Source organism: Xylocopa sonorina, chromosome 5 (assembly GCF_050948175.1).
Source record: "Xylocopa sonorina isolate GNS202 chromosome 5, iyXylSono1_principal, whole genome shotgun sequence".
In the NCBI taxonomy this organism is placed as follows: Eukaryota; Metazoa; Arthropoda; class Insecta; order Hymenoptera; family Apidae; genus Xylocopa; species Xylocopa sonorina.
In genome coordinates this window covers 2,297,610-2,323,327 of record NC_135197.1, presented here as the reverse complement: position 1 = coordinate 2,323,327, position 25,718 = coordinate 2,297,610, and the positions used below count along the sequence as shown (strand labels likewise).

The following is a 25,718-nucleotide window of genomic DNA, read 5'->3' as shown; positions in this document are numbered from 1 at the left end:
ATTTCGCTCGATCACGTATCTCCGAGATGGGTTTCCATAGTCGCATCCCCACGGCAGGGTAGCGATCACTTCCACTTCGAAATCAACAGTCGACAAGCGGATTTTAAAATCAAACTTGATCAAAAACTTAACCGTCACGTATCGTTACTTTTGAAGTGAAAACTAATTACCAAATCGTGCGCACTGAACACAGTATGAGTTACGCAAAATTAAAAAACAATTACGTACCATTGACGTTATAAAGCTTTACAACTACCCGTTTTAAAGTAACTGTTATTAATACCTCGTAAAGAGGGTCTCGAACGAATCTCGGATAAGTACGCTGGAATCTGAAAGCATTAAACAGAAAAACCAAAGTGGCTCCTCGTTGAAGTAATATGCACGATCGAAAGATTTTATCCAGCGTGATTTACGAGGCGTTTAAAGTTAATGGTATTACCGACACGGGCGTTCCATCGTCCTTTGTTTCCTCTACCCCTGGAAATTTTCATTTCCCTAGCGCGCTCTTATTGCTCTTTGCCCGGCTCCAATACTTATCTCTGGATGTTCCGTTCTTAATGGTCATTCGTAGACCGGCTCGGGCTCGACGCACGGCGACGAGTCCCATCTCGATTACGATGGAACAGCTTTCGGAGAATTCACGGCATGCGGTGTAATATTGCCACGCGCAGATCACATCGCGTATGTGCTGCTAGCTCAGCGTGAATAGCAACGTTCAACCTCCACTGGCCATTTAATATACGCTACGCGCGCCGTATCTTATTCGGCACCCTTCGCTGCGAGCGTGTTGCTTTAAACATCATTCCTGTAGCTACTTCCCTTTTTCTTCTTTTATTTACCTTTTTTTAACCGTTGTAACGTTCCGTACACCGGACTTCGATTTTTCGCAAACTTCTTGAGGACGTAACTGCTCACCTACGTATCTTACACCGCTGTCGGTAAAACGCTGGTTTAGAAATGAACTTATCCAACCGATTTTGATAATTAAATAAACTAGTATTGAATCATCGTTAATGTAAGAAATATCGGGTAACAGGGTGCACGGGCGGTCAACGAGGGCCATGTGCATTTCCCTGCGGCATCGCCCCTCTCCGGGGCCTTGCCTAAACATACGAATGGGCCATGACGTGGAGGGTGTCCTCGAGGCTAGTACGAATGGCCTAAGAATGCATTCTTGTACGAACCTTCGGGTGAACCAGTAATAAATACGCCCAGTAAACGTTGAGCAATCGAGTTGTTACTCCATTTTCCTCAACATCTTACATTAATACTAATAGTTCATTCGTTCGTGATGTTTGCAATGTCTGTGATGTTCGTGTTTGAATCTATGTTGAATCTGTTGTTGTAGTGTCATGCAAGGTGTTTTAAAGGCTATGGTGTTTCTGTGCTTGGTTGGGTGCTGTACAGGGGGTGGATGTAGTGTTCTTCGGTTGGCGGTTGCGATGTCAAGAGGTTGTACTGAGTTGGCTGGAGTAGGAAATTGTTTAAACTATCGGAGTCTATTGTCTGATTTTGTTAAAAATACAATTTTATTTAAAGTACAATTACTATATTAATGTGGTGTTGTATTATAAGGATTTACAGTAAAAGAAAGAAAATTGTTTTTGTTTTTAATACAAAAAACCGCTCTTTAAGAACAACCATAAACCACCTCTACCGAGTTCCTCTTTAAGGCCACTGCTATATCTGATCACTGAAGAAACTACTGCGCCTTCCTTACAGCATTAATTTTGTTCTCTGTGTTTTTTACCTTTGTATAATATTAACCCTTTGAGACTTTTGTTCTCTGTGTTTTTTACTTTTATATAATATTAACCCTTTGAGACTTAATTTAATAAGAAATGATACATTTTGCCAAGGAAAAAGGAAATGTCCAAAAGGACCACGTGCATTTCCTCACTGCATCACCCTTCTCTGGTGCTTTACCTAAACATTTGGATAGGCCATCGCGTTGGGAGTGTCCTCGAGACTAATACGAATGACATAAGAAGGTATTACTGTACGAACCCTTACGGTTAGAGCAACTGAATAAAGTATTTTAGAAGCCTGCGTATTGCTTAGCCATTAATCTTACTGTAATCTTTTTGCTACTACTATAAGAAATTACAAAATGGTTATAGTAAAATTGATGGCTAAGCAATACGTAGGCATGCTAGAATACTATATTCGAATTGTTCTCAATCTGAAGATTCGTACAATAATCGTCTTAGGACGTTTGTATTAGCGTCGAGGACATCCCCAATATCATGGCCGATCCGAATGTGTTGGGTGCAGTTCCAGATAAGGGCAATGCAGTGAGGAAATGCACATGATCCACATCGACAGCTCATTCACCCTGTTATCCGATATTTCTTACACTTACAATTTGTTATATATATTTTTACATAGTGTTTAAAGATAGTTATAAATTTTGCCGAAAATTTATTATGTCTACGAGGAATTGTTTCGAAATATTAATCGATAATTTTAATAAAATTTTATAAGTTCGTAGGAGTTATAAAACACTTTGAAACACCTTTGTATTTGAAGGGGTGACATATAAAGTTAGTTTTAGTTATGAGATAAATGCATTTCTCGTTACATTTATGTAGCTACCTCTCTACTTCGGTAATAGAATCAGATTCATGTCTCAGAAAAATGTTTGCAAAGATATATTCTATACAACGATTATAAATTTATAACAGCTAAAATTATGTACTTATAAGAGACTAGATTGAGGGATTGAGATTGTCTAGATAAAAAAGTTCTCCATCTTGAACAGGAAGTTACTTGTTAATACTTATTAAGTTAAATTTACACTTCATAGTTTAGCTTTAACTGAATTATTCGAATTGTATTACTTCTACATAAAAACTGACTATATTCTCTATTGATTTTATTGATAAGATAAATTCGCCAGCAAGGAAAGAATTGAACGAACGTGTAAAAAATCATGTTCAGATCCTCGTTATCGGTCTCTTGATAAATCACGACCGATCACTGTTTGTTCATCAACACCAATTGGCCATGCTTCTATATACTTAGTGCTCGCAACATTATATACATTCAGGATCGTTCCTCTACATACACGCGTATTTAACGTACAAATGTTTGTAGATCTTGTCAGATCTAAAGTTTTCAGGTAGAGATACTCTCACAATGCTCATTGTTGATACTACTGAACGTGTGTGCTGATACTTTACTCGTAATCCCTTATTTGACGATATACGATTTCAATTTATTAAGCTGACCGATGCATCCCACTGTTTGTCATGGAATATTGGAACGAACAATATTTCCATGCATTCTGATCGCAGAACCAAGGGAATCAGCATTGGCAAAACGTATATTAACATTTTGATTCGAATTAAAAGGATCCCCGGTGAAATTGCCAATTTGTGTAACGTTAAAACGATTTAATTACGTACGGAATTCATTCTAGAAGAAACAAGGTTCTCTGTAACAATCTATTGTTTGATATACAAAATTTGTAAAATGTTAAAATGTAAACTTGATTAGAAAATTTAAACCAGTTCATTTGCCACTATATTTCAATTTTGATTCGAAATACTGTGATCATAAATTTTAATGTGTGCTTGTAGCATAAATTGCAGAATAATGGCATTTGTTATAAATGTAGAATCGTATAATTTAGTTTATTCTAATTTATGTGATAGAGTTAAGTAGAGAAGAAAAGGTAGAATATAATTTAAAGAAAAGAGCTTTAGTGGGAGTTCTAGAAAGAATACACGTAATTAAGGGTAGCTTTGTTGTTAAAATTACGTGTATGAACTTTGGAGAATCAGCAGAGACTAAAACTAGCTCGAGTTTACAAGAAATGCAAAGAGCGAACTAGCTTTTCTATTATCATTCTTTCTCCGAGAGTACCTTCATTCATTTTTCTTGAAACTATTTTTGTCTAAATACTATTTCAAATAAAGAACATTGAAATTAATTATTTAAATTATTTAAAAATTGGACTTTTGCCAGAGAATATTTTAAATGATACATTTAAAGATTAGTAAAAGTTCTCTTCCATGTGTAATTACTTTCACGTCGTATTTCATTCTTTCCTTCATTTTTCGCAGACGCGTAACGTAGGACGCAATTTTGCTGTCTCTTTGGAGAAAAAACACTTCAACTTTATTCGTGTGAGAAAGTTAGGGAGCGCTGTTATCCAGTGGAATTACGTTTTCCAAGTGGAACGTTCCGAATAATGTCCAAGTATCTCGGTGGAGAAATGGACACAGGTGTCGGTAAAAATCGAGTTGGACCATCGTGAGTTGGGCACGTTAACGCGATTTTCTCATTCGTTATAAAAGTAGAAAGGAGGAAACGTAGTTGGTTTGCATCGCGTTACGCGAAGTCGGACAACCCCGTTGCATGTCGCTGAGGGGTGCACGGGACATTTCGTGCGGATAAATGCTCTTTCCTCCTCAACCAACTTTTTCTTTAATATCAGAAAAACTATCAATTCGTATAAAAAATCATAAATATTTTTCAATAGTACGTCTCGTTTCAACTGCTTTCTCATTCCTAATTTGTCTTTTGTTTCAAGTAACTTTATATATTATCCATTAAATGCAAAAAATCTTCATTTCATCTGTCCATTAGCGCAATGGTTCTGAAAACACTTTTCAAGAGCTTGAAATTGTCGTACAAATTCTTCGAAATAAATACTTATTTGATACTGAACTTGAATTAAATCTACCTTTAACAGAACGAGATTTTCTAATTTTTAAACAGTCGAGGTACTAAAACTTGTTGAATTCTTCTAGAGGAAGGACCTGGCTCAACCTAAAGCTTTTATAGAGATGCACGTCATTGTTTGCATTTATATATCTATTCGACAAATTTTCTAGTCCAGTACATGCATCCAAAACATAAACCTATCGAGTTCACTGCTTGGTCCGAAACGTTTCCCTCATCTCCACCCTTCCTCCACTATCCCACAGTCCTACACAGCGCATACAACAATCGATAGACAAACCTCAAAAGGAATACGAAGGTAGCTAGCTCCCTTTACAAAAGTCACCAGAGTCTTCTACTAGCGTGACAAACGCAAAACCAATATATACAGCAATATTTTGTGACCAAGTTTGCGCCTCCTAATCAATGGGAGTCCGTTGGAGCGTAAGAGATCAGCCACGACCCTACAGGAGCGGCTTGCACAGGAATGCTTTTACCTAAAGCTTGCGTGTCCCTGACAGCAATACAAGAATCGTTCCTCCTCCTCCTCCTCCTCCTCCCCCCCCCCCCCCGCATACGTGTACCCCGACATACGTAGATGTTCGTGCACGCGTACATAAATACGTATTTCTACAAATGCACCTGTACACGCTTCGATGTTGATACGTAGAGTTCCGTGCGCAGCTTGTGCGCAGGAAGGTTTGTTCCAAGGACACGTACGCAATGCACAAAGCTAGTAGTCGCACGACGGGCTTTGATCGCCTTGTTAGAATCGTGTACAAACCAAATGCACTTGGACGTTAGCGCTGCAACGCGTACGCACGGCGTTGGCTAAGTGCGACATAGGGATAATACGAATAATCGTCTGCCGTTCGTGGCCTTACCTATGCATCACCTCTTCGAGTGACCAGGAGTAATTATACTCCAGAGTCTGGTGCATATCGAAATGTGAAATTACTAATTAACGTCCCATTGTTCGTGGGAGCTTATTATCTGGCTATGGATTGGCTTCCGTGTCTCTAATTGCATTAACCTCATATTATAATATTAACACACGATTACAGAGACTCGATTACATCTTATTTATACTTGAATTTTCGAAAATAGTTATTTGTCATTCTCGTTGTAAGTTTGAAAGAAACAACGAATTTGAAGATACAGTAAGGATTTGTAAGTATTAGGCAGTTTGAAAATATACAAATTTCCAATAATTAATTATGTAGGATATTTATTAATTGAGAACAATTACAAGATTTTATAAATCTTTGGACAGTTCTTTACAACTGAGATATTACTTACTTTCAAATTAAGACAATTTCATCATCGTTCAATTATGTAAAAAAATATACAGCTGGTATAATGGAAATAATGTTTAGGAAATGTGAAAGTTTTCGACGATTGACAGAACGACATGTACATACGTCGAGTTAGAGCACAGAGGGAATGGTAAATTCCACAATGGCTGGCTACTACGGAAATTGCGCACCTGTCCAGTTTCCATGATCTCTCTATTATCGGTTCCCTCTTTTCCGTTAACGGGCATCCAGAATATTGAAAGCTACCCGGCGTCGGATTCGCGCACGGAAAAAAAGGCACAGATGATTGAAGTTCCGAATGTCCATATTCGTTATGATCAGCCCCCTTTTGTGTACCCTTCCGCTTACGCGTACGCAAAACTTGTTTCTGCGGTATCTATTAAGCAATTTATCCACCTTGTTTACACAACTTGTGTCCGGGTATAACAAATCTCTGAACAACCAAGAAATTTTAGAAATATTCAAATATTCTTGGTGCGCCAACTTTTTAGATAAATGTCTCTTAAATGGTTAATAAGTTTTATTAAATCTTATCGGTTTTTAATTAAATTTTATTTAATTACCTTTGATATTAGCTGAGAGAAATTTGGAGAGTCTTTGAAAAAAACCCAAATTTTTTATTGGGTTGGAAGCATTTTTATATCAGATGATTCTCTGCTACTCCATTTTAAGTGATATATGTATATACATATATTTTTGAATATCTTTTTTTTTTGTATTTTATACATAGCCAGTTAAAACGAAAGCTTTATTCTGTGCCAATTTTACACTACTTACATAATTTATTAAAAATCAAACATTATTAGAATATGAATAAACTAAAATAGTTATTATGTAACGCTTATAATATTTAACGATAGTAAATACAATATAAATAACTACAGAGAAAAAGGCAAACATAACTTGCAGGATATTCTTATTTTTCCACAATTACGAAAATTTTTTTTTCTGCCACTCAAAATACAGAATCAAATGCAATTTCACAGCTACGTGTGTTTCCATAAGCAACGACACAAAAAAAATCAGGACCAACAAAATTGCGCACGAAGCTTTGTTCTCGAGGAAATCATGTTTGAAAGTTATAAGTGATAGTAGTTTACCGCAAGAGCGTCCTAGCCGCAAAGAGCAATCTATGTTAGGCGTCGCGCCCACCTTAGACTCGTACTACTGATGCGTCCATAACTCGACGCAACTCCTCAATTTAAAAAGGACGCACGCATTGAAACTATCTGCAATTTTATCAAATAGTCATTGACACCTTATTATAGCCTCTGACACATATCTGACTCGATACAATTCTCTAATTAAAAGACTATACGGAATTTTACGTAAAAGAAAGCTTTTGCTGAAACTTCAATTGCCACTTGTCCATCGCCTAGCTTGGACCAAAGTAATTCTATATGCCGTGCTACCGAATATCATTTAACCAAGGGCTAGGTCGGTCGGTTTCGCTGTCACAGAGGGTAGAGACCCTGCAGGAATGCAATTATGCGAGGATCCGCGTTAAGTTTAAATCCGATCTAAAATTTTATACTTGCGTGAAGTTCATGACCTCTCCGCGGAAAGCTTCTTAACGATAATGCGATATCTTGAGAAGGATAGGACAGGTATTAACTTTATTAGGCAAAGGGGGGGGGGGGGGTGATGATGGTGGTAGCGGAGGACAGCGAAGGTTGGATCGAAGGTCGAAGGGGAAGAAGGGAGGGTTGCTCAGGGTGCGCACATACGTATTAAAGATAACGGTAACTACGCTGCGCTTGTTCCATCATAACTTACGGACCACTCCACCGCCGCACCCGCTATTCTCTTAATTATCAAACTTCGAGAGTTCTCCTAATTTCCACTCTTATCGCATGGTTTATCGAGTAATGGCGAAAGACAGCGCGCGCGACTACGGAAGGAGCCTGTATTAGTTTCTGAGTTAACCTTATTTCGCGTTAATGGGACTTGGAATCAAATCAAACGGTATCGTAAAAGTAACGCCCGCTTTGTTGCATTAATGCGCCGCATTACTATTTCCTGTTTATCAGTTGCGTAAGCGGAACGTAAAACGGTTGCAGGGTTGGGTTAATGAACTGTTATTAAATATTTGATGCGGATTATTGTTTAACTATTGTTCAACCATGTTCAATGTTTAATTCTGATAAATATTATAAACATATTTAGTATATTTGAGTGGTATTTAGTTTGTATAATGCAATTATTTAATGATTCGAGCAATTAAATACGGTATTTTGGTCTGATGGCTTTTATCGATGATACACTGTAGTTACTAAATTTTATGAAATTGTTTAATCACATAGGCATAAATATATACGAATTTCATAAAAGTAATCACATGTAAATTTTTAAGTAAATAGTGCATTTCGCTTCACCTATATTTGTATTCGAAATTCTTTCAGCATTACATTCATTTGCGAAAAGGACATATCTTATATAAAATCAATAAACTACTTGCTGGAAATTGGTAATAATAAATGAAAAATTGTCCAAAGTTCTTTATAGTCTTCAACTTTACTCTTAAGATTTGAAGAAACTCCCCCTTAAAGAAAATTAAGGACGCAAAGTCTGCACGTGTTTTTCTTTTAAACGCTTAGGTATAAACAGTCATGAACCCTACTCGAACTGATAGATCTATTTCACAATTTATATACTGGATTCTATTTCCTAACACAAGATTCATTTTTGTTTCTCCGCTGACATGTGGAAATAATCCAACCCTACTAATAATTTTGCCAAATAAACATTTAATTATACATTGTCTGAATTTCAAATATTATATTTCGTTTCACCTTAAACTATTCCATAATTTTTTAAGTTAGAAATTACTTCTAGTCCAGAAGAAAAATTTCGCAATATCCTGTGCCTCATCTCGTGAAGAAGACGCAGCAGCGCATAAGCTGTTTGATCTCGCGTGGGCACGATTCAGTGCGGCATTACAACGGAACCTCGTGTTCGCGCGATTCGTGTAATAGCCAGCGATCTTCTCATCAGACTCCATTAAGGACAAAGCGTGGCGAACGTGTGCATCGAAATATGTCCTGCGCAATAATTGATTGCCGTTAATAGGAGGCGCGACCTGGGCGTTGAATCGAATCGCGCGAATCCACCCGAGTTCCCGATGCGAATTCCACGGAGAGTGCAATCTCGTGCTTGCAGAAACCACAATTCGCGGGAAATCGTTCGAAGCTCTTTCAAACGCGGTCACAGCGGTAAACGAGGTAACCAGGTGTCGAAACGGCGATTAATCATCGATTATGGAAATATTAGCTCGAACGCAGATGCGTATACAACAGTGATTATGTATAAATTAATTTCTATCTGTGAAATTATTCAGGTCGTACGTGATATAATAATGCTGACTGTACGTGAAAATGATGAATATGTTTTGTACGTGTAGGATATTTACGAATAGTTATAGCGACGAAGATTTGAATACGAAATTGTGTACAGAGTAGAGTGAAAATGTGTCAGGAATTGAATTGCGGAACATCGTGATGTGAGAAGAAGGTCACGATGGTACATGACCTGGTTTCTGTTGAGTATCTTGACTTGGCTAAGAAAAAAAATGTAAATTATTTATACTGGAAATACTGGAAATACTCGAACACTGGAAAGATGTAAATTTGGATTTACGTGGATGGTGATTATTTAAAATGCTGTCGATTTTTATTTATTCCTTATGATTACAACCACATCTCTTATATGTAGAATCGTGCTTGTGTTAATTCATTTGCTCGAAATATATTTCTAATCAAAGATTACACGAGTCGTTTAAATTCTATTAACTCGAAATATTCAAATTTCGAGCAACTTGAATTAAAATTGGCTAATTTGAATAAATCTTAAATCATGAATAAAATATTTTTGTTACAAACGCTTTGAATGATTAATTTTCTTGTTCGTCTTATAGGTCATCCATGGCGTACACATAGAACCAGCGCATGAAGTGAAGAAACGTAGTATTAGTCAACCGGTACGAATCCTACTGTCGTACGATGAAAGCGTCTACAGGTGAGTTATTTCGATTTTGTACTTTACAATATAATTATTAAATACCTACACTTTAGTTGATCGACGAGCTATTATACTTCGACATTTAATTATTCAGTGTTGAACCACTCTTCTTTAATTATACATTCTGCATTAAACATACGTTCTATTTAAGCACATATCAGTGTTGCTTTCCTATACAATCTCCATTGCATTAATACAAATTCATTAGTGCTTACAAAGTACATAAATTGTTTTAAAAAACCATATTTCAAATCCCTTACTTGCTATCCCTACTCTTGTCGAGAGTCTATTGTTAAAATTTATGTAGTTTCGAAACTTCCGGATCAATTCGTATCTTTCTTAGAACAACACATCATTACGACTCTACAACTTTATCATATATTACTCAAATAACTTCAAATCAGCGTAACACTCGCGACATGTCAACTGTTTTGTCTTACAAACCTGCATCTCTCCCTAAAAATAAAACTATTACAAGCCATTCTGAAAAGCCAATTGTACTAGTGAATCCAATTACATTACTGAAAATTCTTAAATGCAACTGGTAATAGCATCACTCTCGATTAGACACGATTATTTTAACACTAAAAAACTACAGAAAATACTGATTCATTTTAGACGCGACCCCATTAATTGATGGTAAAACACCTTTTCGCTGCGATAACATCGCTAAACAAATGTTCCACGTCCCTCTGTCCCGAGGTTGAACGATGGTAATGTAAAAGTAATTTCGATAGGGGTAGGAATGGAAAAACAGAACGAATTAACGGGCTTCCGGTTCCGAGCCGTCGAGGGAGAGACTGTTGGGTGAAGTTGCGAGGCTGTCACGAGCAGAACGTGTGCCACGCGCGAGACGCGCTTTAAGTCTCCGGGCGTTGCAACTAAGTAACTTTTAACTTCGGGGTCGGAAGTTCGGTAGTTGTTAAATGCCACCGTGACACGAAGCAAAACTTTTGGCGTACCGCTCCCTGTGAGTTTCTTTATTACACGCGTCATAGTCTCATTGTCTTCAGGACTGCACGCATTTATCTCTAAATAGTTCCCTTATTGTGTCCAGTGGCCATCCATCGAATTGATCGGCCATCCACGAACAACCATTGTGTTAACTGTTCTGAACTCATAGAATAATTTTTTTTTTCAAATTATTATGTAAGTAGAAAGTGTGCGATAACTTCAGCGATGATAAATTAGCAAGATTTTATTTTACCAGGATTATTTCTTGTTTTTCGCACTTAATTCTTTTATATTCTCTGACCTATAGTTATACCTTTATATTGTGGTTCGCTTTATGTAAAAGCTCGCTTTATGGTTCTTTCTTACCATCTTCAGATCCTAAATGGCATACGCTGTCTGAGTATGCCTCGCCTAGTCGTCAAATATTGTGCATGGTGGGTCTCAATATACGTTGGTCATTCTTTTATAAACATAAGACGAAATTTCAAGTATGTTTCATCAAATAATTTACATATTTTTACTATATACCAAGACTATCTGTTTTCCACCGTTTGGACTCTAAAGTACTACATACATTAGATTATATCAATCCAGTTTACTATAAAAGCATATTTTTTTCTTGGTCCGTAAAATATCTTAAGCAACGAAATTTTTATATACCAATTTTATTATTTATTATATGTAAGAAATTACAAAATATGAATGAAACAGAACTGATGAAGAATACTTTATTTAATGTAATGGCTTCGTAGGCCGTTCATATTGGCCTCAAAGACACCTCTAATGCCATGGCCTATCCGAATGTTTAGGCAAGGCAACAGAGACGGGCAATGCTGTAAGGAAATTACCCTACTGTTTGATATTTCTTATATGTATCTGTTGAGAAAGAAATAAATTAACATTTATATTAAAGTACAAGACATATTGTAGTGATTGGACTCGCTGTACGTGAATAATGTAGGTAATAGTTTGCAATAGTTTGCAATAATTTTCCTGAACATACAGTAGAAAGAGGTGGCAAAAAATAAACGTGTGCTTCAAAGCGACAGTTTTAATGCCTGCACTCTTTTGAAGACGAGCATCTAGCACAGGAATACCACTTCATATAATTTTAAGGAGGCGTCAAGTTCCTTTCATGCCACTTTCAGCAGCACGTATATACACCAGCCAACGTGGCTCGCCCGCCTTCAATTCCACTCTCTCATTAAAATCGACTTTAAAGAGCTCTCTAAGTGTACTCTAAAGCTTCCATTAATAGAAAGCGTCAATTTAAAAATATTTTGCTGCCAAATAACGTACATATGCTTACAAATATGGATAAGATAGAATCAAATTATAAAAATGACCACAATATTATTACATCTTATATTATAAATTTATTGTTGTATACGTTACATTCGATTTTCATTTCTTAAAGTTCCATTTTTATGATTTTGTTACGTCCTTAGCTTCGCCTTGCATAATTTTTCCGTTGGAATCCTAATGACGATATTTTTGTGTATTTTAAATGCTGAATGAAACAGTCGATACTGGTCTTAGGACACTAATTTGTTTTTAAGATAATTTAATATTTGGTTTTAGAATAGTCTAATACTTGGTTTAATATTGACTATTTTACATTTTCACGAGCTTGTATACTAAAGACTAAAGCAGGCACGATCCAGCCCGCTTGCTGCTTCTCCTTCGATGTAGAGGTGGTCGCGACCCGATAGTATGTATGGGTAGGACTCTGAAAAAATTCTTTGGGGCAACCGTTGGGGTTTCGAGGCCGAGCGGAATGTTAATTAGGTGTATCGGGTACGTGGTGCGCCATTAGCTATTGAGTTAAGGCATTAAAGGTGCGAATCTTTATAAATTCCAAGAGCACAACCTTTAAGGCCAATCTCTATTTACCCCAATCTCTATAATTAGAAAAATGAAAGTAATAAGGTAATCCGACACGACAATATTTCTACACATATGCATGTAAACGTAATCGAAATTGATATTTATCTCCTATTGTGTCGCGCAATGAGCTCCGTAAGCCGATTACATTGCGGTATGAACACAAATTACAAATCGCAATTGACTGCTGACACAGTCAACATTAGTGGACAACTAACAACAAGTGGTAGAAGATGTTATTTTCTGAAATAACACGAAATAACTATCCATTGTTCGAGCCATATTATTAATCAATTATAGTACTATATAATAACAAGTACCGACGCTCGAAATAGCAAGGTAATAACGTTTGAAAATTTTCTCAATATTTTCATAACGTTGCCGTCCTTTCACCCAGCTATATAAATACATTAATATCGCGATACGGAACGCTATCGCGAATGTTTGCCCAAATATCCGCGCCAATTATAAATTCATTTCGACGTTCGAAACGTTACGAACGCGGAGAATATCCGGCGAAAAATAATGACGCCGCCATATTTTTATCGATTTATATCGATGCCGCCTCGAGTTGATCCACGAAATTCAAGCAATTCCACGTGAATTACGATGGAACCGAAATTTTCATTCCACCCGGCCAGAAACTGTCGCCGGTAATTAATCGTGTTTTCTCGTTACCGATAATTAATCCCGCGTCGCTCGTGCCCAACGAATGAACGGGAAAAAGGAGAAAAGCCGGACGTGAAGAGGGAGAAAATTAACCGACAAAACCGGATCCATCGATATCGCCGGTTCGACCATTGGACGTTCTCTCTCGGGAGATCGGCGAACAGTGGCCAATCGGATAGAAAGCGTTAAAATTTCCGTCGGGCCGAAAACTTGGTCATGCGCCAAACGAGTAGCACGATACGTGGACGTGCGTGAAGCCCGCTTCACGATTGACGTAGCCTTATTCAATTTGCAATTCACCCGTGACCGTCAACGATATTTGGGAAAGGTCTGCTTCATCGCAATGGATCTACGCCAAATGTTTGTGTATCGAGTACTGTATCTTTATACGCGTACACACGCGACATTATATCTATATATGGAAGGAAGCATAGAAAAAATCTGTACGAGACTGACCAGCATACGTAGAAATATAATTAAAAAGTCGAAGTTTGCTATTCGATTTAACAAAGTTTAAACTTTTTTATAGTGGAACGTACAATGTTGTAATAGGAAATATAATAACTAGATATATGAGTCAGAAATGATGAAATTATAAGTTGAAATTTTTTACGCGTCATATGGATAGGAAACAATTTCTGCCCTCGTATTCGAGTAAAAACGTTCGAAGTTCATAACTTTCGAGTTCTTAACTTTTACCACCTTTTATTATCACTTTTGAAACTTTCATTCTAAAGCCCTCTTTCTGTTCTACAGATTAATGGAATAAGGTATTACCAGTGTTACTGCTACTACATTCAAAGCGATTTTACCGTCAAGTACCTATTGAAACAAAGTTTGAAATTACTTATGATCATGTTACTCTATTCTTCCATTCTCGTAATGTTTTCAACGATAATTAAATAATGCAATGTTTTTCTTCTTTAGCTTTAACTGTCGCAAAATCTTGTAAAACTATCGAGAAACAGTCTTATTTACACGACAATACGACACAACTACCTACAAATTTACTTCACTAATTCCACGTGTATTGATAATTAATAAAAATACCAATTTACTAGTAGTACTGTACTCGTAACGTGTTTGAAATGAAAACGAATGTGGAACTTTCGCGTTTAATAAATGCCACTGATATAAATTTTAAAATAAATTGCAAAGAATCGAAATTCAACAATATTGTTACGCGTATTATAACGGTCAAGTACTTAAATAAAACATTTGTTTAAAAGAAGGTATTTACTTGCCTGAAATGTACACGGGTTCGTGAATGTTGCCTCTTGCAAAGGTTTGCGAGAATTGAACTTGTCTCCCCGTGACTCGTCCATCTGAGGGAGAACAAGTCATCCATGGAAAATTTCAGAAGACTTGAGGTCTCACCACTTCCGGCAAGCTGTTACGGCCCGCCTCACGGATCGCAAGATACGCCTTTACTAAATTGCCCTTGTCGCAAGTGTTCGCGACGCGACGAGTACAAAAATATTCTTCTTCAGTTATAAATTCGCTTTTGTCCAATTATAAGGTTGCTCTACGAAATATACAAATACTCTAATCTTTTGGACTTGTGTAGTACGTGTAGTTAGGGGATGAGACACGCTGATTTGTCGAGAGCGAAAAGTGTGGAAAGTGTAGCTTTCCGCGAATAAGTTTCGATTCGTTCTCTAAAACGATGGAGGTGAAAGGGCAGAGGTACCTTGCAGGTACCAGCTTCACCCCCTGAGTGAGGCAAACGGAAGTCCCGCATGCCCAACTGACCGTTGAGCAGCGAGTGATAAACCAAAGAACAATCTCGACATTTGACAGTGGAAAACGAAGATGAAATATTTAACTAATGGAGCTGTGAACGATGGCTGTCTACAAATACGAATAGAACAATAAGGAGGAATTAGAAATTCTGACTAAAGTAACGGCTCCTTCGCTATTTTCTAAATGTATCATAAAGAAGCCGTTCTAAGTTATACGTTGGCTTCGACAAAAATGGAAAACAATACGACAAATCCCACCGCACCTATAAATTACAACTCGATCGAACGGTTTACACGATTTTCGAATTTGTCGAATGAACCGCGTCGTAAATCAAATACACGAGCCGTGCAATCTCTCCATTCACCTGCTCCAGTTCTCGCGTGCATTATTTCCGTTCGCCATCCCGTTTCTACATTAATATCGCGCTAACGAGAATAAGTTATACGCAGTTAGAGTGGAGTCTTAAGAGCGGTCTACCAATTTATTATTTCCCACTTTGAAAGTAATGCCTACGACGGAGCGGCGCTTAGCCCCTTCTCGAGACGCGAGAAAGGGTGGCGTGCGCCGGCGACGTTCAACAACTTCCACGTTAATATCGATCGAGGGATGTATGGTCTTTGGTGCAAATCGCGCGTAATAGAATTTTACAACGAAATAAAGGAGTCACCGTAATCTTCGCCTCATAGTTTGAACGTAAGATCGTTCGTTTTCGTACGCAATATCAGACTTTTGCAGCACTTGGCTTTTGTCTCCCTTAAATTTTACAAAAAATTCCAATGGATACAGTTGAATTACTTTTAAGCGTGCTTACAAACATCGACCTTTCTGTCCTTAAATGCATCGATGCTTCCAAAAGACTGACAATTCATGCGGCTATATACTGCGCGTTTGTTTTTCTATTTCGAATGCTATAAGCGTAAACGAGGAACGCTTGCATATATGCATTTTCCTATAGCGTATGGGACACTTCGGTAGAAATACGATCGAAAGAATTCCCAAAGCTGTTCAGCATAAATGCGATCGTTGTTAAAATGTTCGATCCCCAGTTAAAGACATCTGGAGACCAACAATTTCATCCGATATCGATAGCGCGTTATCTATAATACGATACATTTTTACTTCAATAACCTTACCGTAATGCGTTTCATGCATCATAAATGGGGCGAATGCATCTTTTCTTTCTACGGTATCAAAACTAGAATGTATTTATCAATTTTATACACCTTACGCATAAATACTCTTCTCTTCTAATCGAAAAATCATATCCTTTATCACAACATAGCGTTCGTATTGCGATATTTAAATTAATATATTCGTAATTTTGTGAATGCAGAAGAGATTTGTTTCTTTCCTTAATTTCTCCTTGCTTTTTCTTGGTAGTTTTAAAATGTTTGAGTGCCGAAGGAAGAAGAGTCTTCAATATATCCTCTAACTCTAAATTTTTAAAGAATACAATTAATCTGTTTAGTTGACCCTCACTGGTTTTTTTATAATTCGACTCTGACTATTATTTGCAAAAATGTATATTTATATATTAATTCGTAAAGCATCAGCGAGCCAATCCGCTGGCTGCTCTTAATTTCGAGGTGGTTGTGGTCGCTGCATTGCTGTACGAGAAAAAACCGTTAGGTAACCAATTCAAGGTTACTCAACTTAACAGGACATTTAATTAAGTATTTTGGATTTATGATACGTTAATAGCTATTGAAGTAAGTCATTAAAAATAGACTAAATTCCACAGCAACCTTTAAAGCCCTAATTCAGGTAATTTTAATTAAGAAGTTAACTAGAAAAAGTGATAAATAAAAATAGAGGTTCTTCAAAAATAACTAATTATAATCGACCGCAGCATTAACTTGATATAAATAAGTTTTTATTTCAAATGGTACGGAATAAAATCTGAGTATTCGCTTGAAAGGAAGTGCACAGAATTTGATTTGATCGTATCGCGTTCAGCGCAAAATGTAAATTGAACAAAAGTAAAAAGAATTTTCATCGTATTAAATATACTACGTTAGCAGAATAAAAATAAAAACTCTAGTAGTTCTCTAAAATATCGTTCACAGAAAAAGTATTCAAAACCCTAGAGAACTTCATCATAAAAAAAAACTGTTCCCCAAACGTTCCCAAAAGGCACATATACAAACGTACAAACATGCAATTCCCCAGATTACAGATTACCAGGGCACACCGAGAATCTGCGGCACGAATTGAAAACACCGTGAAACAATTCCGGGCGTCGCATAATAGCCATAAAATACATTACGGGTACCGAACAGTGGGCAACACCCGGGATGTAATTAACAGCGGCGATATAAGCAATGGTTACTTTATGATTAATTTAGGAACGCGTGTGTGTAATTTACGGGGACGCCGCTCGGAGGCATTTCGGGGTGAGCCAGCAGCGTGCCATTACGCCAGCGCAAACACTGACCGGGACGAAGGTTAGAGAGGCAGAAGTGGCCGTCGGGGGTTCCGAGGGCGCAAGGAACGATGGCCAATGTACAATTTACGCGCGCGAATGTAAACGACCAATTAGAACTATCCTTTGATACCGAAACGAGAGGCACGCGCACCGGTGGGCTACCTTTGAAAAACGTGAGGAACGGTAATATTTTATAAATGGCCGACGGCGCGAACGCTGGCGAACGCTGGCGAACGCTGGCGAACGATGGCGAACGATGCTGGCTGCCTCGGCTACGCTCGCTGTTTGCTGTCAGAACCACCTGCAATGCTTGATACGCCAAACGCTCGGTGGAAATATTAGGTCGTTACCTGTGGAAACGTCCGCTTGAACCTGTGCTACATTTTTTGCCGCTTTTCAGCTGAAAATATGTGGCTTTACGCAGGGAGATTAAGCATCAGTTCGAAGTGTGTTTATATTCTTCACTGTTTTCTTTGAATTAGTTTTTTTGCACTGCGGATATATTTCGTGAGCGATATTGATAGTTATCGTGCGAATTTATAGAGGAAATATATTTATCTAAATTAGTTGACTCTTTTACGTTATATTTTAGTAATTATTAGTTTCCTGCCAAAAATTTGTATTTGAGAAGTATTATTTAATGTTAACAGTAAATTATAATAACTAATTAACAGTAACAACTATGCTTGTAAAAGCAAAGCAAGCAGAGTTGTGGATGGTTTTTTATCCTCAAAATGAGAGTCGAAAGTAGAGATGAGATTGGATAGAAGTTGCGCTGCTTTCCCAACTACTCGTAACTCTCTTTTAACCCTCGAAACCATCTCCAACGCCTTTTATGCCGACTAATAAACGAAACTTCAATGTTACTTTTTTAAACGATATTTGTGCCCCTTAATCTCCCTATAAAAATCATTAATAGCTCTCAAACTACCAAGATATGTTCTCCAGCAAAATTAACTAAAAGAAATACGTAATTAATTTATCACCATCAACACAATTTTAAAAATATCCAGATATTATCGAATTATCGTACGGTTAATTTTATATCAATTTTTTGTATTACTTTATTTTGCTACATTATTAATGTTAGTGAATGATTTTTATTCTTGAATGAATTTTCAGGTCTGGTTCTTTAGAAAAAAAGCTTCAAGCGCAATTTCACTATTTTAACCTCTGGAATATGGCACACTAAATTAATTTAGCACGTGAATAGCGATGTCAGTGGTCACAGACGGTGGTACTGTAATTGAATAATGACAATTATATTCGATTAAACGTTCTAGAATTGTTAACCATTGCTACTGATACGGTCATCTATGTATAATTGCTTCATAAATAACATTTTCACATATTTTAATGTGCTTGTGGAGATATTATAAAAATATTACCATGTAATTATCATTAAACTTAAATAACGACTAACTGTATATGTCGTTATACGAAGAATAAACACAGTTTCATATTAATCTGCTTGCACTGTTTTCTAAATGGGAGATCAAATATTTACGCTTTTGATATGCTTTGGGTATTACATTTTTAATACTCCAATTTAAGCATTAACAGCGTAGCTGCTCTTTCAGATAAATTATTATTCATAATGCTGTTTACATTCGTAACAGTAAATTTTTGTAAATAAATATTCGTTTAACAACAAAAATTTTACATATCTATTTGTTGTACAAGCTGATCATTTCTTCAATTGAACCTATTCTATCATAATATAAGTTTACTCGATTGTTTACAAAACTTTTTTAATTTTAATTTTATTTTACTTTATAGTGTAATTATTTGATCACAGATATATTGTTCTTGAAATCAACAAACGTGCAGCTACAATAATTTTCCGATAATTACAGCTCGTCGCGTTAGATGAATCACATTGTATACGTATGTATTTGTATACAATATGACTGAAGGGAAAATCGCAAATGACACTAAAAAGTGACAAGGTCTCGCTTCGTTCATCGCGTAAACAGCATTACGAAATGATGATAGTAACATCCTCTTGAGAGAATTCTCGTACTCCTTCGACTACTGGGAAGACGGGGTGGTAATCACGTAATAGCTGATCACGCGACATGCATGCCGGTACACCTAATTCTCATGCCATTCAACTTGACTTTTGCAACGTGTACTCACTTTCACTGCATTAAAACGAAGGTTGCTTAGAAAGTGCAGTAGGTACGCTGTCACGAGTTACGAAAGCGAGAGTAATGATCTCTGATAGACTATTATTCGATACTCAACATCGATGAAAGCATTCGTAACATAAATTGTTCTCTTTCGTACATTTAGTTGTCAATTAAACATCGTAATGTACATTAAAAATAAAAATTCTATAGAAATTTATAACTTATTATTATTTTTTATACTAATTGCTGTTAGCAAGATGTCACGACAGAGGTGTACGTATAATAACCCAACCACGTACCGGATTGTTTCTCACGAAACTTAGTCTTTAATGTCAAGTCCGAGACGAGGTACTCCCAGACGCATTGTCGAGATGATTTATCGTTGTATAAAATGCTGTATTGGAAAGGTACAAAAGTTTATCGAAAGTTGTGCATCTCTGTACGTCGCTGTAGTGGCATTCAGATCCACACGCAGTATCCTACCCCTTTCAATAAGAACTGAGAGCCTGGCATAGGTCACGCGAATCTAACCAAAGATTCGACTCATCTTCTCGAACTTTTATCTTCGATTCACTCGACGGGATGCTGGAACGTGTAACCTTTATGCGGCAAGGTATGCTCGTAGAAAATGGTAAAAAAGTGGCGTTTCCAATAATTGTTTCGGCAAGGCCATTGTGCGCACGAAGGTATAAATAGAGGCGACAATCACAATTTCGAAACAAAAATTGAAACGCGCAACCATCTGCACGAAAATTGGTGAAAATCGGAAAATTCGAAATCCAATTCAACAAAATGATGGTTTATAGTGTCATCGGATTTTATTTTCAATACACTCTCAGCCCATCAAGAGGAAGAGTGATCAATTTGGCAATGAAGTGACCCATACAATGGAAATTTTTATTTTGCACAATTGTCGCTGTAGCATTGCTGGTATACTGTTGCGAGATCTTGTAAAAATGAAAAATATTACAATCGAATATAACCTCTTCTTCCATAAATCGAAATTCTAATTAATAATTCTTCCAATAAAAATGATTATTCACAGAATATTACTGGAATGTGATATTTCAATGCTTCTTCAAATTGGTATAATTAAGTTTTTAAATTTTTTTACCCATATGGAAGAATCTAGATAAATCAGAATTTTACTTGAGTCAAATATTGCAGACGTTCACCCTTGGGGTTGCACGATTGATAGATAATTCTATAATTCGCCCGAACGGAGAAATTATTCATCGCAGTTGCAGCAGCGCCGTCAATTTTTTGCTCCAATTACGTTCAATTAAATTAAAAGCGTGACATCCTTTTTTTACGCGATGTATCGTAAATTCCCGACTAAAATGGATGTCCGGACGGGACACGGCGCGAACCGAAGCGCAGGGGATGTTACGTGGATAGATTATATCTTGACGTTCGCGAAGTACAAGGCAAAAAGTCGTCGTACGGATTAAAGTCATATTTTTTAAACCAACCAATTGCTCTGCTTCCAGTGAAATAATAATACGACGCAAACTAAATTCAAATTGTGCAAATAAATATTTATTTAAGAGTTGAAACAAGCCTTTATTTAGAAAAACGCTATTTTTCTCCGTAATTACGTTAATAAAAATACTCATTTTTATAAATATCCATAGTCTATGTATAACTGGCGTAGTTTAATATAAAACGTGTCTTCCTTGTTATTTCGAGATCCATCGTGCATAAAATACAACAACGCCCGTGCCAATAGATCGATGGACGCCGTTGCGCTTGTCTTCCATCTTCGCCATTCCGCGTACGTCAAATTTAACGGGCATATAGCTCTTGCGATCACTCGTATGCATTGCAATATAACTTTACAACGGACATTGCGACGCAATGCATCGCAACGTGCGTTATTTTAACGCTCGGTTGACCATCGATCCAGCAGATAACATTGGATCTTCATCGAGCATGAGTCGAGAATGTTACAAATGGATTCGAATTTGATTGGAGACAGTATCGAACTATTCGTGGATACTTAAAAAAGGGAAAATGCTGTTTTCAACTAGACTCGAAAATGAGAGAAATGATAAATAATTTATTTTTTAATTAACTCGAATAATTAAAGTCATTACTCTATCCAAAGATCTATATATACAGACATGCAAAATATAGTATTCTATCGTTTTTATTCATTTGTTAATACATATTTTAATACACTTTATTTTGGGATTAACATATAATATTTATTTGAATTGAGCATTTGGATACGGTTCGTTCGATAGAACGTGACGATCGAAGACGTTCTTGTCGATTATAAATCAAGTTACGTTTTATGCACTCCCATTGTTCGCAATACCAGCGTGATAAATGACGCGTTTCAGTCCCTCTTCAACGATTTACGCAGGTACAGCACGCAGCGTTCCATCGGAAGCCTAATAAACGATACATCGTCTATCCTGTCAAAATTATCGAACCGAATTATTAATCGTCGGGCTGTCAACTCTCGCAGTGTCCCGATAGACATCTCGACGCGCTGCACCGTTTTACACTAGAGCGAAGTACCCATCATTAACGCACAGAATAAGCTTTGAAAAAAGCGCTGTGACATAATACAGGTTATAAAGGCCTGCTAGTTGATTGTCCTTTTTAAATAAATTTAAGGGATAAATCATTATTTTATTTTTTCACGAATTGACACAAGTGTTTTCCGCATTTTTTATAATATTTGTTCAATTAAATTTAACATCTCAATTTGTAAGAGGTAGTTTCACCCCCTGTATATGAATATCGACCCAGAAAATAAAATACGCGTCGAATACTTTCAAATCTGTTACTAAAGTCTGAATAATTTTATTGAAACGAACAATTGTTTATAATTATTCGTATACTCTAGTATCAACTCTACAGTATAAGAAGACTGTTTATCTGTCCCAATATATGCACACAAAATCTGTTATCGATAACAGATCTCTGACATATTATCATGTAACAAACAAAATTAGCGTTCAGGTTGGTCTGTCAGAGTATAACTTTGACTTCTAAGCACGCGTTTCGTACCTCGACGTTATCTTTCGACGGTTTATTACTGACAGGCACAGGCAACGGACAGCCTAGGTCCCTGATAACGCTGGAACCATGCACCAGTCAGAGAAGAACCCGACAGGGTGCGTGATATTTTATGACAGCCTGTAAAATATATGCATACGATACGTAAAACAGTATACGAGTAGTTACTCTCGTAAAATGAGAAAAACAAGGCGCGCAGTGTAACTCGGCGTAGTCAAGGGCTAACACCTTCACCCTTTGTCGAATGAAAAGGCAGATCTGAAGGGTTAAAGTAATTACGCTGAGGAAGTCATAATTACGCTAATATTAAAAACAAGCGATCATTATATCATTAACGCAAATGCGTGCAATAAACATCGATTATGGTTGATCGTTGACCCTTTTTAATACTAACTTAACTCGTATCGCGGCAGTATTAACGCGTTTGATATCGCACGCGAGCAACCGTTCATTCATTGGAATTTATGTGCGCGTGTAAAAATCGCTGAAGTTCGGAACGCACAATCATAGCAGCGGTTCGTTTCGAGCGGAGTCAGCGGGCTCGGAGTTTTCAGGCACCTGCGACGGAATCGAGGGTGTTTCTATGTACACATACGAGTGTTTATACGCGCATCAAAGCGTTCTGTTTCTGAATATTCATTTGAATACGTTGCCTCCAGCTGTGAACTTGTTTCGACGTTTGAAGAAGTTCAGGAATTGCATATTGTTAAAATTCTTTATTTTACCGTATTTAAAGAGCATTTGTATAGTTCTTGATATATATTTGCAAGAGTAGACGAGTGTAAGTTCGTAAGAACGAATTTTCATATTTGCAGAAGTATTAAAAACTACTACGCATTATTTGTAGTTACTGTGTAATGACCATTAGGACCTCGATTGCTAATTGTAGATATAATTATAGAATTTAAATCTTATATTATAAATTTTTCTACAAAAAGTTTTTAAGTTGCAGTCACTATTAATGTTACAATATATGGTATTGTATCATAAAATTATATTTATTATATGTGTTTTTATTAGTTTTTGTATAATTAGCTTCACTCGTCTTTGAAAATCGATACAATAAAATCAACTTAACCATTAATAGTTGGTATAATAATACTCCAAGTGTTAAATGCAATGCATGGCTATATAAATAGAATATCATGCAGTAAGACTGATAATACAAAAGTCGATACCCTTTGGAAATCTTCGTCGTGAGAATTCCATCTCGGTGCACTTCAATTTTGGTACATCCAAATTATTGATCCTCACTCAGCTACATGATGCCGTAGATGAATGCTACGACTTCGTATTGGGGGTAACTGGAGCTAAACTGCGATCCTAAGAATAAACTTGCGACTCTGACGGCAAACAAACGGTAAAAAAATATCCATATTGTGATTTACTCACGAAATCTTCTGATCAACTATTTATCGAACTACCGTGGACTTTAACTTGTTCGATGCTTCGTTATCTGTTTTTAAAGCTATTCGAAAGAAATTTTGTTCAATAAATTCACAAGTATCGTATCGTTATAATATTTCTTACCTGTTCTCCATATTTTGTTATCTTCTACGAGCAAAGTTTTTGTCGCAGATATGCAATGAATCAACAGATCGAAATTGATTAATAAAAATTGAAACTTCCACGTGAAGTAACGACGACAGCGTTTCACGAGGCAATACATGTGTTCTGCGAGAAATAAATTTTCCGTGTAACAGTAACAAACGATACATGCTTGGTGTACCCGTTCCAATACTGTTCCGACGAATTGTGTGGATGATATTGTGCATGCGATTAAATGGAGTGGCGAGTGTTGAAACACTCTCTAATTAACCTGCACTAGGCTAAATAATAGCCCATATTAATGACAGGATCAAGGGACCGAGTAGTAGTCCCGATGCAAAACCAGACGCAACCCTTGCATCGACAGACTCTGAATTAAAGCGCCGCGATGTGAACGTATAATTTACGCAGCCTCGCATCAGTCTTTACGAGCTGTCTCTAGTTTAATAGCGTCGATAATTGGTAACGCTAATTCCGCGAATTATCCCTTGATTTTGACACGAATTTCGGCTGTTCGACTCTACCAGAATGTTTGGAAAGACCATCCTCAAATATAAATCAACGATTTTCTCTCAATTTTCCAAATACCGTTTAAATAAAAATTATTCGAATTGAAAATTTACTGATTAATTTTTGATTTTGTTGCAGGTAAGAATAGACACATTCGAAAGGAATTAACTTAACCACGCACTACGTAGCGACATATGAAACAAAAACGTAGATTAAACAGAGGGGTAAGTTTCGCACGGTAATAACATATTTAGTTGAAATAAAATTAAATGAATTTAATAATACAGTTAAAATGAAAGAAAATTAAAGTCTTTTGAAATTAGTACTCGGTATCCTATAAATATTACAATTATTAATTAAATTAGTGATTTTTTTCAACAAAATTCAACAATTTTTTTCACTTCAAACGCAAATTAAAGAAAAAACAAAATAATCAACGTCAGTAGCGTTATATATTTATAAATAAATTTGTATATAGTAAAACTTAAAAATTTTGAAATTTTTAAGTGGAACATCTTAAAACTACAACTGATATTAGCACGATTAACAAAACGAATCTTTACGCAATTTTTCGTACGCCGCACAAAGTCGAAATTGAAATATTTCCACAAGCGAGAGAGTTGAAATCCTCGAATAAGATTTCCCTATTAATGCGGTTAATTAAAGGGGACAAATTCCAACGATGGTTTATTGTCACCACGGCAAAATATTGAAATGCAAATTGACAGCGGTTGTTGGCGGAAAAATTTGATCTGGGATACAACCGACCGGTCGAAACGGTATTTTTCCTGGCAAATATAAATCAGAGTTATTGTTTTCTGG

General features: G+C 36.6%; 1 protein-coding gene across 1 annotated transcript in view; it reads left to right on the top strand.

The window, feature by feature from the left end:
* Invadolysin (leishmanolysin-like peptidase, invadolysin) overlaps positions 1 to 25,718 on the top strand; it is a 188,405-nt gene that overhangs the window by 111,196 nt on the left and 51,491 nt on the right. The window contains exon 3 of the mRNA XM_076895050.1: positions 9,898 to 9,998. Within this exon, the coding sequence (XP_076751165.1) occupies positions 9,898 to 9,998 (101 nt within the window). The remainder of the gene's footprint in view (positions 1 to 9,897; positions 9,999 to 25,718) is intronic.